The following is a 12,704-nucleotide window of genomic DNA, read 5'->3' on the forward strand; positions in this document are numbered from 1 at the left end:
AATCAATTCGGGCATTTTATGTACATATAATGCACATATTAACAGTAAAATGCTGATTCAAGATGCGTCTTTATTTCCATGTATTTAGGCAAATGGCTTATCCGTGTTCTCAGCGAGTTCTCATTTTATGGGCGTGGTCTACTACACTACGTATTTGGCATTTGACGAATCACAAAGCTCCACTGAGGGCAATAACAAGCTGCGCGGAGCTACCCAGGGACGGGAAGTTGTCAGTGACGGAGCTTATCGCTGTAGCTAAATGCTTTTCCTGGGGGAGACGAGTGACTTTAGGAAGTGTTTTATTTTGTAACAATGTGCCAGCCTGTCCAAGCGCTGCTGTGTTCTTTACTCTGTCTACTTTTGGGAGGGACTGCGATTCGTTTCGGAAGTAACGCGACGCGTATAGTGACGGGTAAGATCGCATTCCTGCCCCACACTACGTTATAGTCCAATATTTGTTTGCCCTGGCGAAAACCTGTTTTAACGTTGTCCAAACAGACGCGCCCAAGCCCTGTGTTGGTTTCTTGGTAAAGTGAAAGTTTGTTGAATAACTACTTTGGACGAAATATAAACGCCTTATTTCTTCACTATAATAGACGACCTGTTTAACTACCAGTTTTAGCTCGATACTTCAGATTTTCAACTCCTAAGCTTCAATTCATATTTGCCTAAATATAGCTAAGATAGCTAATATAGTGGAATTAGAAATGTGCATTTGAAATGTAACACGCCTGTTCAGTCGTCAGACAACATGGATTATTTCTTTAAATTCCCACTCATGACCCGAACATCGAACCTCACCTCTACTTTTAAAACGAAAGTCACAATGGTTATTCCAGACAGACATTTTGTACGTGTGTAAACTTCTGAAGCATTCAGCTCAACTGTACAACTGTACAATTATGTATTTTCTGGATTAAATTGCAGGTTAATTTTAGAATCTCTAACTGTGGCAGCTAAACTATTAGATAATTAACTAAAGTGAATTACAGAAATTTCCTGTCATAGCTCAAGACAGTAATAGTTTGTCTTTCTGTATGTTGGATATTTTTTCAACTGAGATTTTCTCTATCTGTTAGAGAAAATTTTAAAAAATCAGTAAACTTTGAGATCGCTGAGGTGTGGCCTTAAATAGGTCAAAAATACACAAAACCGCTTAATTTGGTGCCCTGATGTCTGTCTGTCTGTCTGTCTGTCTCTCTTTTCCTTCAGGTGATGACGCCTTCGCCATCCAGCATGAAGGAACAGGCAAATGTTTGCAGGCGCGGCAGGGCTCTCTGATCCTGGGCGAGTGTTCGGAGGAGCCGACCCGTCCGTGGAAGTGGGGCGCAGAGCATCAGCTGTTCCACACCGGCTCATCAGCATGCCTGGCTCTGGACATTCTCACAAAAACATTCTCCCTCACCAGCTGCTCCAACGTGCCTTTGTCGGGGTGGAACTGCTTAGGCGGCTCCATCCTTACCATTCACCAGATGAAGCTCTCCACCACCCACAACGGCTCCGTCATGGCCAAGCGGGACACGCCAGATTCCTGGGTGAGGGGAGGAACCTCTGACACCATCTGCGATCAACCATTTCAAGGTAAAAGATGTTAGCCACACATACACCCTCAAGTGTGCACTAATTACACTGGACACACATGCAATGATAAGCTGCCTGTTTATTAGGTGTAGCTACGCAGCAGCTGTGTTACCAGTCCTTCTTTGGTGATTTCTGTGTATTCAGAGATTAACGGACTGATGCTCACATGTTTTGTCCTTGACAAACTTCTGTGATGTTTTCTGTGACCTTTTGGTGAATGAGCTGATTTTAGGAAAGTGAAAGTTGACTGTTAAAAGCATCTGAGAATGAATTACTATAGTGTAGGAACTAATATAGTGAGCACTCGTTATGGTCGTTGTACCTGAAAATGAACCAAAAGACACTTGCAGTCATTAATGACAAATGGTTGTGTAGTTCATTGTCTGAACAATTGGTGTTGATTGGATTATTGTTGTAGTTTTCACAGGCAAATACATTGTTACCACTATGACCAAACCATTTTTTCTCATTTACTGACTGTTTATTTGTTACTGTCTGTATGATAATAACTCTCTTATTAAACTGTCAGGCTTACGCTTTTTGCGCGCCATATAAACCTGTATGTGTTCAGAAGGTGTGATTGGTTAGAAGTTTTCTCTATGTTTACTTCTACTAGTGCAGTGGAGTTTACAGCGTTCTGCAGCGTGTGTTTTGAGTCATACTTCATAAACCAAATATGGTAGCATACTGTAGTGAAAGAAGTTCTAATCTACTTTAGGTTTCTCTTTTGAACTTTGGTGGTCTTTATTGCTTCTGAGAATTGCTGGTATGTTTGTTGTGTAATTAAATTGTCACTTGTGGTATTACGATATATTTATAAGGATACAGCCATTAGAAGATATCTGATTGTAATTTTGTAGTCTATAAAACTACACACCTAATGCACCTATGGATAGAGGCACCAAATAAGATGGTAATTAAGAGCAGGTGCAAAGTATTTCTGGGGATTTCAGTGGGTTTATGTTCCCTTTGTTTATTTTTACTGAATGGCATTGTTTGTGCAGTGACCAAGCTTTTAAGTACAGCTGCAACAGATCCACATACGCATACACACTCCCGCGCGCACACGCACACACATTTTCCTTCTCTCTCTCCGGCTCTGATAAACTCATGATTTCCTGTCTTTCCAGCAATGCATACCACCGGTGGTAACGCTAAAGGAGCACCCTGCAGGCTCCCCTTCCTGTACAATGGCACCTGGCACCACAGCTGTCTCCGTGGTAACACCACCCATCCTTTAGAGTGGTGCGCCACTACAGATAACTATGACGAGGATCAAATGTGGGGAAGCTGTCTCAAATATGGTGAGCTTTTTATCATATAAAAGTTTCATTTTATGCTGTACTGTAAATCAATTTTAAGTGGTAGTTAGCAGTTGGCTGTTAAATTCTTTGCACAATGAGTCTATAGAGGCTCAGTGGTTAATGTACTCAACTTGTAATCAGATGGTTGCCAGTTCAAGTCCCACCACTTCCAGGTGTTGGGCACTGAGCAGGACCCTGAACAGTCAATTGCTCAAGTTGTGTTCAGTTGTGTTACATAATTGTAAGTCGATTTGGATAAAAACATCAGCTAAATGTTGTAATTGTAAAATACTTTAAAAAATGCTTTGAAAAAATGTGCTCTTAGCTGGTCCTGAGCCAAATACAAATTTCAGTCTAGATTGGTTCACATCAAACCTGTGAAACTAATTGTTTTGTTGCATACCTTTTAATATTTAGACATGAAGCAACGCACAAAACTGTGTAGTAAAACACTGTGTAGCAAACACCAGAAAAGAAGAATTATTAGTTAGAAACATCTAGTCTCAATCAAATCAAATTTCCTATGATTTTTGTAAAGTTTAGTTGATAATCATGAGTGTTTCCATCAAAAATCTCTTTCTCTCTCTCCACCCCCTCTCTCTGTCATACCCCCACATCTGTTTTCCTTCTTCAGAGGAGGGGTGTGGTGTTTTATGGGGTCCCCCTCTGAATGGCCGTTGCTACCAGGTGGTTTCTGTAGCCCTCGTTACCTGGCATGAGGCACGGGATGCCTGTCGCAGTCAGGGTGGAGACTTGCTCAGTGTATCAAGTGTTCAAGACCTGCAGATATGTAAATATGCACACACTATACTTACTCTACTTGTTTATTTAACACTTCAGGCAGGTGTTCTAAGTGTTTTAACTGTTCTGTTTATACAAATAAATGTTTATGTAACTTGAACATTTATTTCTCATTAATGTAAACCATGTAAGGTGTGGTTCACCAGGTAACGTCTGCACATACGTGTGCTCTGATTGTTGTCTTCTCTCTGCCTTTCCCTGTTCTCCAATGTTGAATCATTTGAGACTCATCACTGTAATGTGATATTTGCCACTTCCTCACAACCACTGGCGGCTAGTATTTTGTGCATCCTAACCTTTTTGAAGTCATACAGCAGGACAGTTTTGGTCTCCTAGATCATCTTTGGTTCTATTTATATGTGAAACATGCTATAAATAACAATGCTATAAATGTTGGTTTGGCAGTATACTACATTTACATAATAAAATAATTATTTTAATGCTTTTTGGATTTGTCTCTGGCACTTGGCGATAGTTATTATGTGCTGTTGCAGTTAAAGCATGGAGGGACCTACCAGATAAGCTGTGGGTTGGACTGAACCATTTGGACTGGGTGCAGGGGTGGCAGTGGTCAGATGGATCACCACTAGCTTATGTTCCATGGGAAGCAGGTAATCCAAGTCTTATATTTCCCAAAGCCTTACAAAAGACTATGCTAAAACTACGTATTACTTTGTTAAACATATTTAGTTTCATGCTGTATAAATAGGAAGCAGTGGTTTATATCACACACAAGTAATTTCTAATTAAACCTATTTATTACTATTTTGTTTATTTATTTAGCTTCATGTATATTACTGTCCTTAAATGCTTTAGCAGAATTTTCTCTATATAATTTTTTGTTTGCCTAATTGTTTATTTAAAATGTTAAATATTCTTACTTTGTATATCTTGTACCTACAAAAAGGATTCTATTGACTTTTTTTGAGCAATTTAACTGGTCTCAACCTACTTTTAAAGTTAAAAGCAACAAATCTCCCAGTTTCATGAATCTATAGGGGCCAAGCTATTTTATACTTTGCTATTGTTACACAGCGCACAGTGTATGCCGTTGTTCAGGCTTAGAGATGGCACAGTCCCACCACCTTTCTGTGGCATTCTGCTTTAGAAACAATGGGATACTATTATCGCCAAGGACACTGTTGATCTGGACGATGCGTGTTTTGTGTGACTTCTGTCTGCTTATAGTGTCCCTGTGTGTGAATAACAAGTCAGCTGCTTGAATGGGGTCTTAATATATTTGTGAGGGAATTATTCTGCCCATGTATTTTCTAAGGGGGGGGGGGGACACCAACTGACTGTCTTAGTCATTTTTGTTGGTGATATAGCTCCTCTAAAGTTTCTTAATCATGCATTATGGTAAGGAGAAAGCAGTATGTTTACTTTTGTAAAATAAACCTTTCATGGGGGCTAATGAATGTATCAATTGCCAGGGTCATCTTGGGGCAGCTCCATCTTGCAAACAAAAGACTGTGGAGTGATTAACTCGAACCTGCGTTTCTGGGCCATGGGATGTGAAATGAAGCTGCCGTACATCTGTGAAAAGAAGGAGAACACCACCCAGACGAAGGCTACAGGTGGTTCCTGCAGACGGTGCCCTCCTGACCTCCAGGAGAGCCTCTGGGAGAGATCAGCATATGTGAAGTCTCTCTGTTCCTTTCCCAGCTGATCTCTCCATTTCTCTGTGCAGGTAAAGTGGCGAACAAGCCCACAGAGTGTGAGGATGGCTGGGTCCCATGGCGCCGTTTCTGCTACAGGCTCTTTGGAACAAACACCAGGGAGCAGATGTCTTACGAAGGTGCCCAGCAGAAGTGTGTGCAGTACGGAGCACAGCTAGCCAGCTTTCACAGTCTGGAGGAAGTCGAGATCCTCAGCACACAGCTTGAAGTTGGTGCGTGCGCACACACACACAGAGTCACAGTCACACATTGTCTAAAAAAAAAAAAAGTAAGTGCCACTGTGCGAGAGCTCTGACATTTGTGAGGCATTATGAAATCATACAGGGAACTAATGAAGGTCTCCTTTTGTAACATGCTCTGTGTGTGTGTGTGTGTGTGTGTGTGTGTGTGTGTGTGTGTGTGTGTGTTCGTGCATGTGTATATGTGTATATGTATTGTTTTAGATGCAGGAAACGCTTCATATACAGGGAACACTTGGATAGGTCTAAAGGCCGATAGCAACACCAATCTGTTCAGGTGGGAAGACGGAACAGAAGTTTCCTTCACTTACTGGGCGCGTACTCAGCCCTCACTGCTGATCCCCAACAGAACAAGCTGTGTGGTCTCCCTTGACAAGGTATGGCACTGTGCTACCCTGAAGTCTCACTGCTCAGTCAGTGAAAGGGGACAGATATGGTGTACACACCATGGGAGATTTAACCCTGAGCCTTCTCTGACCCTCTCCCCTGCCTGGCCAGGATCACACATGGTTTGTGATGTCTTGCAACATACCAAATTCTTTCCTGTGTAAGAAGAATGGCACAGTAAACGAGAGCATGCCAGATGCCGACTGTCCACAAGACGAGGTGAGTCCCCTGTACAAACTCCTGCTCAGCAGACATGAAGGGCTAGAAATAAGCACGAATGCTGTTATCTCTCTGTTTCTCCGCTTCCATTTGTGCAGAATTGGAGGAGGTACAGAAATGCCTGTTACAAGGTCGACACCCGGGAGGTTTCCTACAAGAACAGCTGTAAACTTACCATTAATGACAGGTAATGTGTTTTCAGCTCTTAAACAGTAGAATTCCAATGAAGTTTGATCATCAGGTCTAGCTCTGTCTGTTGTTTAATTACCCATGCTCCCCTCCTGCTGCCTTTGTGCATGTGTGTAGGTTTGAGCAAAACTTCGTCAGCGGTCTCTTGAAGGAGTTCATCAGCAGTAAGCCACTGTATTTCTGGACGGGTCTGCAGGACTCTAAGGGAACGGGAGAGTACCAGTGGTTCAGCCAGACCGGACAAGCAAGAGTGGCATTTGTCAACTGGAGATGGCAAGAACCAGGTTGAGCTCACTTGTGTATTAGGAATTAGAATGCTGGCAATTGCAAACTCTAATATCAGGAGAAACTGTCTTTGGTCTACCATATTTTATAACATGCTTATTTAAAGCTATAACTCTGGTATTGTTGGTTTGTTTGATCAGTAGTGTTTAATGGCTGTTTGTGTGTGTGTGTGCGTGTGTGTGTGTGTGTGTGTGTGTGTGTGTGTGTGTGTGTGTGTGTGTGTGTGTGTGTGTGTGTGTGTTTGTGTTACAGCTAAAGCAGGAGGTTGTGCAGTGTTGTCCACGGCTGTTCCAGTGGGTCAGTGGTCTGTGGAGAACTGCACTGTGTTTAAGGCTGGTAGTATCTGTAAGAGACCAATCACTTATGAACCTCCAGCAACCCCTGAACCAACACCTGATCTTAAAACCCTCTGTGCCCCGGGATGGGTCACCAGAGAGGGAATCAAGTATTGCTACAAGGTGTGTGTGTGCACTGAGTAGGTGCGTGTGCATGCAAGAATGTCTGTCATCATGTAAAGTGGAAGTGGTTGCACATCCACAGTCTTGCCTTTCTGTTACTACAGATTTCTGCCTCAAAACTTTATAACATTTATGCATTCGTAGTGATGTACAGGATGCTGTATTTATCATGCTTTATGTGGGCGTCACAATTAAAAAACTAAATATTCTTTTTTTTATACTTCAATTAGGCTTTTTACACGATGGTTAGTTTTCTTGTGTGTAGAGTTTTGACTGTAGTTGTGGTGCACTCCGCTAACCCTGGCGCACGTCTAGGTGTTTCATGAGGAGCGACTGAGTCGCAAGCGCACATGGAAGGAGGCAGAACTCTTCTGTGAGGAGCTGGGAGCTCATCTGCCCAGCTTCACCGAGGAGCAGGAGATGACTGCGCTACACAGCATCATGAGAGAGTCCATTAGGTACCCCGCAGACGAACACACGAACACACGCATGTGTACATTTACGTATGACCAGGCACATTGACGAGGTGCTTTGTTCTTGCAGTGATGATCGCTTTTTCTGGGTGGGGTTAAATCGCCGCAATCCAAACAACGACAACAGCTGGGAGTGGAGTGATGGCCGTCCTGTGAGTCACCAATAACAACAGCACCTGCTCTCAAAAGCTCCCAGCCTCCTGCAATTAGGCAGATGCAGTTACCTCTTCTTAGTCCTCCAGCAGTGCTGGAAATGCACACCACTTGCCTGCTGTTTTATCCTCTTTTGCATACAGAGAGATTTCTGACATTTTTATTTCAGTGCCTGTTGCTCTGTAATAGGTGTCCATGATGATCTTTCCCCAAGACTTCCATGAAGATGACGAGTATAACAGAGACTGTGCGGCGTTTAAGGTGAACTCCGATCATTCCAGCACATTCAGAACTGCACCAGTGTTATTGACCGGGGGCACTTGCAGAAAATGCGACTTTATTGTTGGGTGTTAAGGTGCTAATATGGAATTATTGTTGTTAAACCGTGGATGGTGGAATATTTATTCTGTGTCTATTGTACACTGTTTAGAAACCATTAGTGGAAGATGAAAGTGAGGGGTTCAGTCTGCTCCCAGCTCTTCAGTCGTATGCTGGGCTTACTGGGAGGGATGGTAATGGATAGGAACCCATTTCTCGTCCATGGCGCATGTTGGCCAATCAGTGGACGGCGCTCTGGCTTAGTCATGGCAGGCTTCCCACAGGGCCACAGCTGGGAGTGGGTGGTTACAGAAAAGCATCACTGAGTGGAACCAAGCAGAGGTCACTAATGGCTGTAATCATCACACTGGTATGCAGTTCCTCATGTAGAAACTAAATGAAAGCAGGCACAGTCCGATGTGAAGAGTCTGTTGGGTTTTTTTGGCCAGTGGGTTCCAGCTGTTTGACATCTCTGTATAAGAGCTCAGATTCTGCGTCAGCCCTTGGCCTCTGTGGGCTTCATTCTAGGCTACTGGTTTATCTCCCTCACTGCAGAACTGTTTTTTGGTCTGCGGTGTGTCATTGCCTCATTAGTTTGTGTACAATATATAAAATATATATATATATTTGATAGTGTGTGTGTGTGTGTGTGTGTGTGTAGCCCACTCGGGGTCCTACCTGATGTGATAGAGCCCAGCCTTTATTGATCTTGTATTCAGAGATTGTTCCTGTGCTGCCATGATTAGTGCCTCTGTGTTGTCTTTCAGTCCAACATTTTCCAGCCATTGGAAGCATTTGGTAGGGTCATACAGCCACATCTGCTATTTGCGAGTGGTACATACATATAGACGTGTGTGTGTGTGTGTGTGTGTTTGTGTGTGTGTACCTGTATCTGTGTTTTGTAAACCAGACACTGAAAGGAAACTTGAAGCTATGGCCCTTCTTCTACCATGTTCCAGTTCGCCCATTTTACCACCGACCCTTCCACTGTGACGCTCATCTGGAGTGGGTGTGTCAGATCCCCCGGGGTAAGTCACCCACAAACATGGGAATGCTTTCTTTTTATGGAAATATCTGTCTGGGGTTCAACAGGCTTTACCAATAAGTTCAGAATGTAGATAAATAAATATGCCCCCGTTTGGGCGCTTTTTCCCAATACTTCTTACTCACACCATTTGGAAGAGGTTAGAAAACTAAATGTTTTTCCAAATAATATCAGGCTGTTTGACACTGGATGATTTTAAAGATTTTTCTTCTTTTTGCTTTTTTTAAGGTATAAAACCACACAATCCAGATTGGTACAATCCAGGTAATGTACTTCCATGACTCCTCTTCTGCCGTGCCTCCCCTCCTCCCCTTAAATGAGGCTCATTTTTGTACTTTGTGCGCATGTGGTACAGACGGCCACCATGACTCATCCGTGTTCATCGACAGCCAGGAGTTCTGGTTTGTGACCAGTCCACAGCTGTCCTTCGAGGAGGCCAGCTTGTACTGCAGTAGCAACAAGAGCAAGTTGGCGGCTCCGCAGACCTTGAGTGCAGCCAGACGGCTGCGGGAGCAGCTCTTTAAGGTAGTGCTCCTTACATCGGCGCACTCCTGCTCCAGGGAGAGATGGGGGCAGTGTCAGAGCTACTCAGGCAGGCCAGGAGTTTACAACATTTCTGTTGTCAATGATTTGTTCTAGAATGCAGGATCCAAGGATGTTAGTTGGTGGGTGGATCTTCGTGAACCAAGTCCTCTAGTTCCTTTTTGGTGAGGTTTTGGGCACCCCTTAATATGTCTACCAAATAACTAGGCATTAAGGTACTAGGCACTAAGGTGCTTGCCCCATGGCTGTGTTCTTAGGTACTCTCGAATGCATTTCTACAACGCTGTGTTCTTAGGCAGATGCACCTCCTTCAAGTCAGACTCCTTAATGCCAGGTATACCAATAGGCTTTCCACAATGCCATTAATAGTTATTAATATTAACCTTTTCAAGTCAAATGTCTGCCTGTAACACTAACTCACATTCGCTGTACAGATTTCCAGATAAATTGTGCCGCTCAACAGCCGTTTGTGTGCGAGACGCTGAACGTTACATCTGTAGAAGCTGGAACTCAAGAGCCTCACCATCCCGGCCAGCCATGTGAAAATGGAACCCATGCCTTCAGAGACAAGGTTTATGTTTGGGCCTTTCTCTAATAGGGAGACTGTCCCTCATTTACTTTTCTGTTACCCTGTGCAGTGGGTTGGATTTGCTGAAGTCTTTGTGTTTGCATTTTCCAGTGCTACACAGTACTTAGAAACCCTCAGTACATGAGCTTTAAGGCAGCTGTTGAAAAATGCAAATCCCTGAGGGGAACCCTCCTGTCCATCAGAGACCAGGCTGAACAGGGTGAGTGATGTCTGGAACCTCCCCTCACCAAAAGGAGTAACACTAATGCACACAAAGGAGTTGATTTAATACCAGAGCAGGTTCACATCTGCTTAAACAGGTCAAACGAAGACTTGCTCCAATTAGTAGATTTCTAAGCAAGTCAGTGTGCAAACATTTTCTGAAGATATCCTGTTAACCTTGAGATCAGTATTACAATGACAATTATATGTGATCTTTTAGTCTTTCATATGTGAGACAGCATGTTTCAACCTTGATATTCAACCTTTTATTCAAGCTCTGTCACTTTTTGACAGCAGCTTGATGATCTCAAATGCTCAAGTAAGAGATATTATTTAATTTAATTTATTTAGTTATCATTTAATGCTGAAATAATGGACAACAGAACACAAGTTTATACAGAGCCATGCAAGCAAAATAGTTTGCAAACTTGTGTAGTGTCTAAAGATGCATTATGTTTAATTGAAATGACAGGGTAAATATATGATGAGCATGCATATGAATTTAAATAAGTCATGTCCAAGGATCCGATACATAGGTCATGTGGTTGTATATGGTAACTATAGCTACACCTCAAGTAATATCACGTTTACCGATTCAGATCGAATCATAGTTGTATCAATCATTAATGTAATTAACAGTTAATAGTGTGATACATGTATAGTTCAAAGTCCCAGTGCTGTTATACTCTATCAGCACTCATGGAATGTTTCTTGCCCAATCAAATTATTTTGTCAAAATAAACTACAATCGTTGCCAAGTTTTGAGATTGATACAAATTTTGGTTTTCACAGTTTACTGCCTCAGGTTTTTTTTTTTTTTTTTTTTTTAGATACTTTTGTCAGATTTTTATATGGTACAGTGGTGCTTATAATTAAACGCTTATAATTGTACAAGTTTTAAAATCTTTTTATTGACATATGCATCCAGTTTAAACAAAGACTTAATATTTATAGTGTTGACCCTTCTTTGTTAAGACTTCTGCAATTATTATTTTTTTAGACTTCTGCAATTCTCCTTGGCATGCTGGATATCAGCTTCTGGGCAAAATCTTGACGGATGGCAACCCATTCTTGCCTGATCTGTGCTTGGAGTCGATTACAGTTTCTGTGTTTTTGTTTGTCCACCCTCTTTTTGAGGACTGACCACAGGGTCTCAATGGGATTGAGATCTGGGGAGTTTCCAGGCCATGGACCTAATATTTCAACGTTTTGTTCACCAAGCCTCTCAGTTATCACTTTTGCCTTGTGACATGGTGCGCCGTCCTGCTGGAAAAAGCATTGTTCATCACCAAATTGCTCCTGGATCATTGGGAGCATTTGCTGTTGTAGGATGTTTTGATACCATTCCTTATTCTTGGCAGTGTTCATAGGTCACATTTTGAACAAACTCACACCCTTGGATGAGAAGCCTGTTGCCATGACTCATGGTAGTGCTCACCTTTTCTTCTCCAAACAATCATTTGTCCAGATGCTTCAAACATTCTGAAGGGGGCTTCAGCAGAGAAAATGGCTTCCCAGTCCTCTGCAGTCCAATCGCTGTACTTCCTGCAGAATGGCAGTCTGTCCTTGTTTTTCTTTGCTGCCCTTCTTGACACCAAGCCGTCCTCCAAAAACCTTCTCCTCACTGTGCATGCAGATGCACTCACACCTACCTTCTGCCGTTCCTGAGCAAGCTCTGCACTGGTGGTGACCAAATCCCGTAGCTGCATCCTCTCTAGGAGACGTCCTGGCGCTTGCTTTACTTTCTTGGGCGCCCTGAAGCCTTCTTCACTATAATTCAACAACTCTCCTTGAAGTTCTTGATGATTTGATAAATGGTTGATTTAGGTGCTCTCTTACAAGCAGCAATGTCCTTGCCTGTGAAGCCCTTTTGATGCAGTGCAATGATGACTGCACATGTTTCCTTGCAGGTAACCATGGTTACCAGAAGAAAACATCAAGCACCACCAGCCTTTTCAAGTAACCAGTCTGCTCTTCTAATCAGCATGTCGGTGATATCAGCTGCCTTGTCTTCAATAACACTTTCTCCTGAGCTAACATGAAGATCACTGAAATTATGTTAGCAGGCCATTTTGTGGTAGTTCTGAAATGCAGTGGCTGGAATGCAGTAATTTTTCCTCATTAAGTAAATTTTCATGGCAGGTAATGACTTTGCAATTAATTTCTATTCATCTGATCACTTGTCACAATCTAGAGTTAACGCAAATTGCCACCATAAAAACTGAAGCAGCAAACTGTGA

At 42.6% G+C, this 12,704-nt stretch overlaps 1 protein-coding gene across 1 annotated transcript in view; it reads left to right on the forward strand.

The window, feature by feature from the left end:
• The first annotated feature begins 198 nt into the window (after window positions 1-198).
• ly75 (lymphocyte antigen 75) overlaps window positions 199-12,704 on the forward strand; it is a 21,201-nt gene continuing 8,695 nt past the window's right edge. The window contains exons 1-22 of the mRNA XM_027018339.2: window positions 199-412; window positions 1,213-1,581; window positions 2,712-2,885; window positions 3,520-3,675; window positions 4,181-4,297; window positions 5,120-5,263; window positions 5,377-5,577; window positions 5,809-5,981; window positions 6,103-6,210; window positions 6,309-6,397; window positions 6,517-6,683; window positions 6,937-7,142; window positions 7,458-7,600; window positions 7,686-7,767; window positions 7,958-8,029; window positions 8,997-9,114; window positions 9,360-9,395; window positions 9,487-9,656; window positions 9,771-9,838; window positions 9,932-10,008; window positions 10,109-10,245; window positions 10,354-10,462. Of these exons, the coding sequence (XP_026874140.2) occupies window positions 313-412; window positions 1,213-1,581; window positions 2,712-2,885; window positions 3,520-3,675; window positions 4,181-4,297; window positions 5,120-5,263; window positions 5,377-5,577; window positions 5,809-5,981; window positions 6,103-6,210; window positions 6,309-6,397; window positions 6,517-6,683; window positions 6,937-7,142; window positions 7,458-7,600; window positions 7,686-7,767; window positions 7,958-8,029; window positions 8,997-9,114; window positions 9,360-9,395; window positions 9,487-9,656; window positions 9,771-9,838; window positions 9,932-10,008; window positions 10,109-10,245; window positions 10,354-10,462 (3,016 nt within the window). The 5' untranslated portion in view covers window positions 199-312. The remainder of the gene's footprint in view (window positions 413-1,212; window positions 1,582-2,711; window positions 2,886-3,519; window positions 3,676-4,180; window positions 4,298-5,119; window positions 5,264-5,376; window positions 5,578-5,808; window positions 5,982-6,102; window positions 6,211-6,308; window positions 6,398-6,516; window positions 6,684-6,936; window positions 7,143-7,457; window positions 7,601-7,685; window positions 7,768-7,957; window positions 8,030-8,996; window positions 9,115-9,359; window positions 9,396-9,486; window positions 9,657-9,770; window positions 9,839-9,931; window positions 10,009-10,108; window positions 10,246-10,353; window positions 10,463-12,704) is intronic.

The sequence above is a fragment of the Electrophorus electricus genome, chromosome 26 (genome assembly GCF_013358815.1).
Source record: "Electrophorus electricus isolate fEleEle1 chromosome 26, fEleEle1.pri, whole genome shotgun sequence".
Lineage (NCBI taxonomy): Eukaryota > Metazoa > Chordata > Actinopteri > Gymnotiformes > Gymnotidae > Electrophorus > Electrophorus electricus.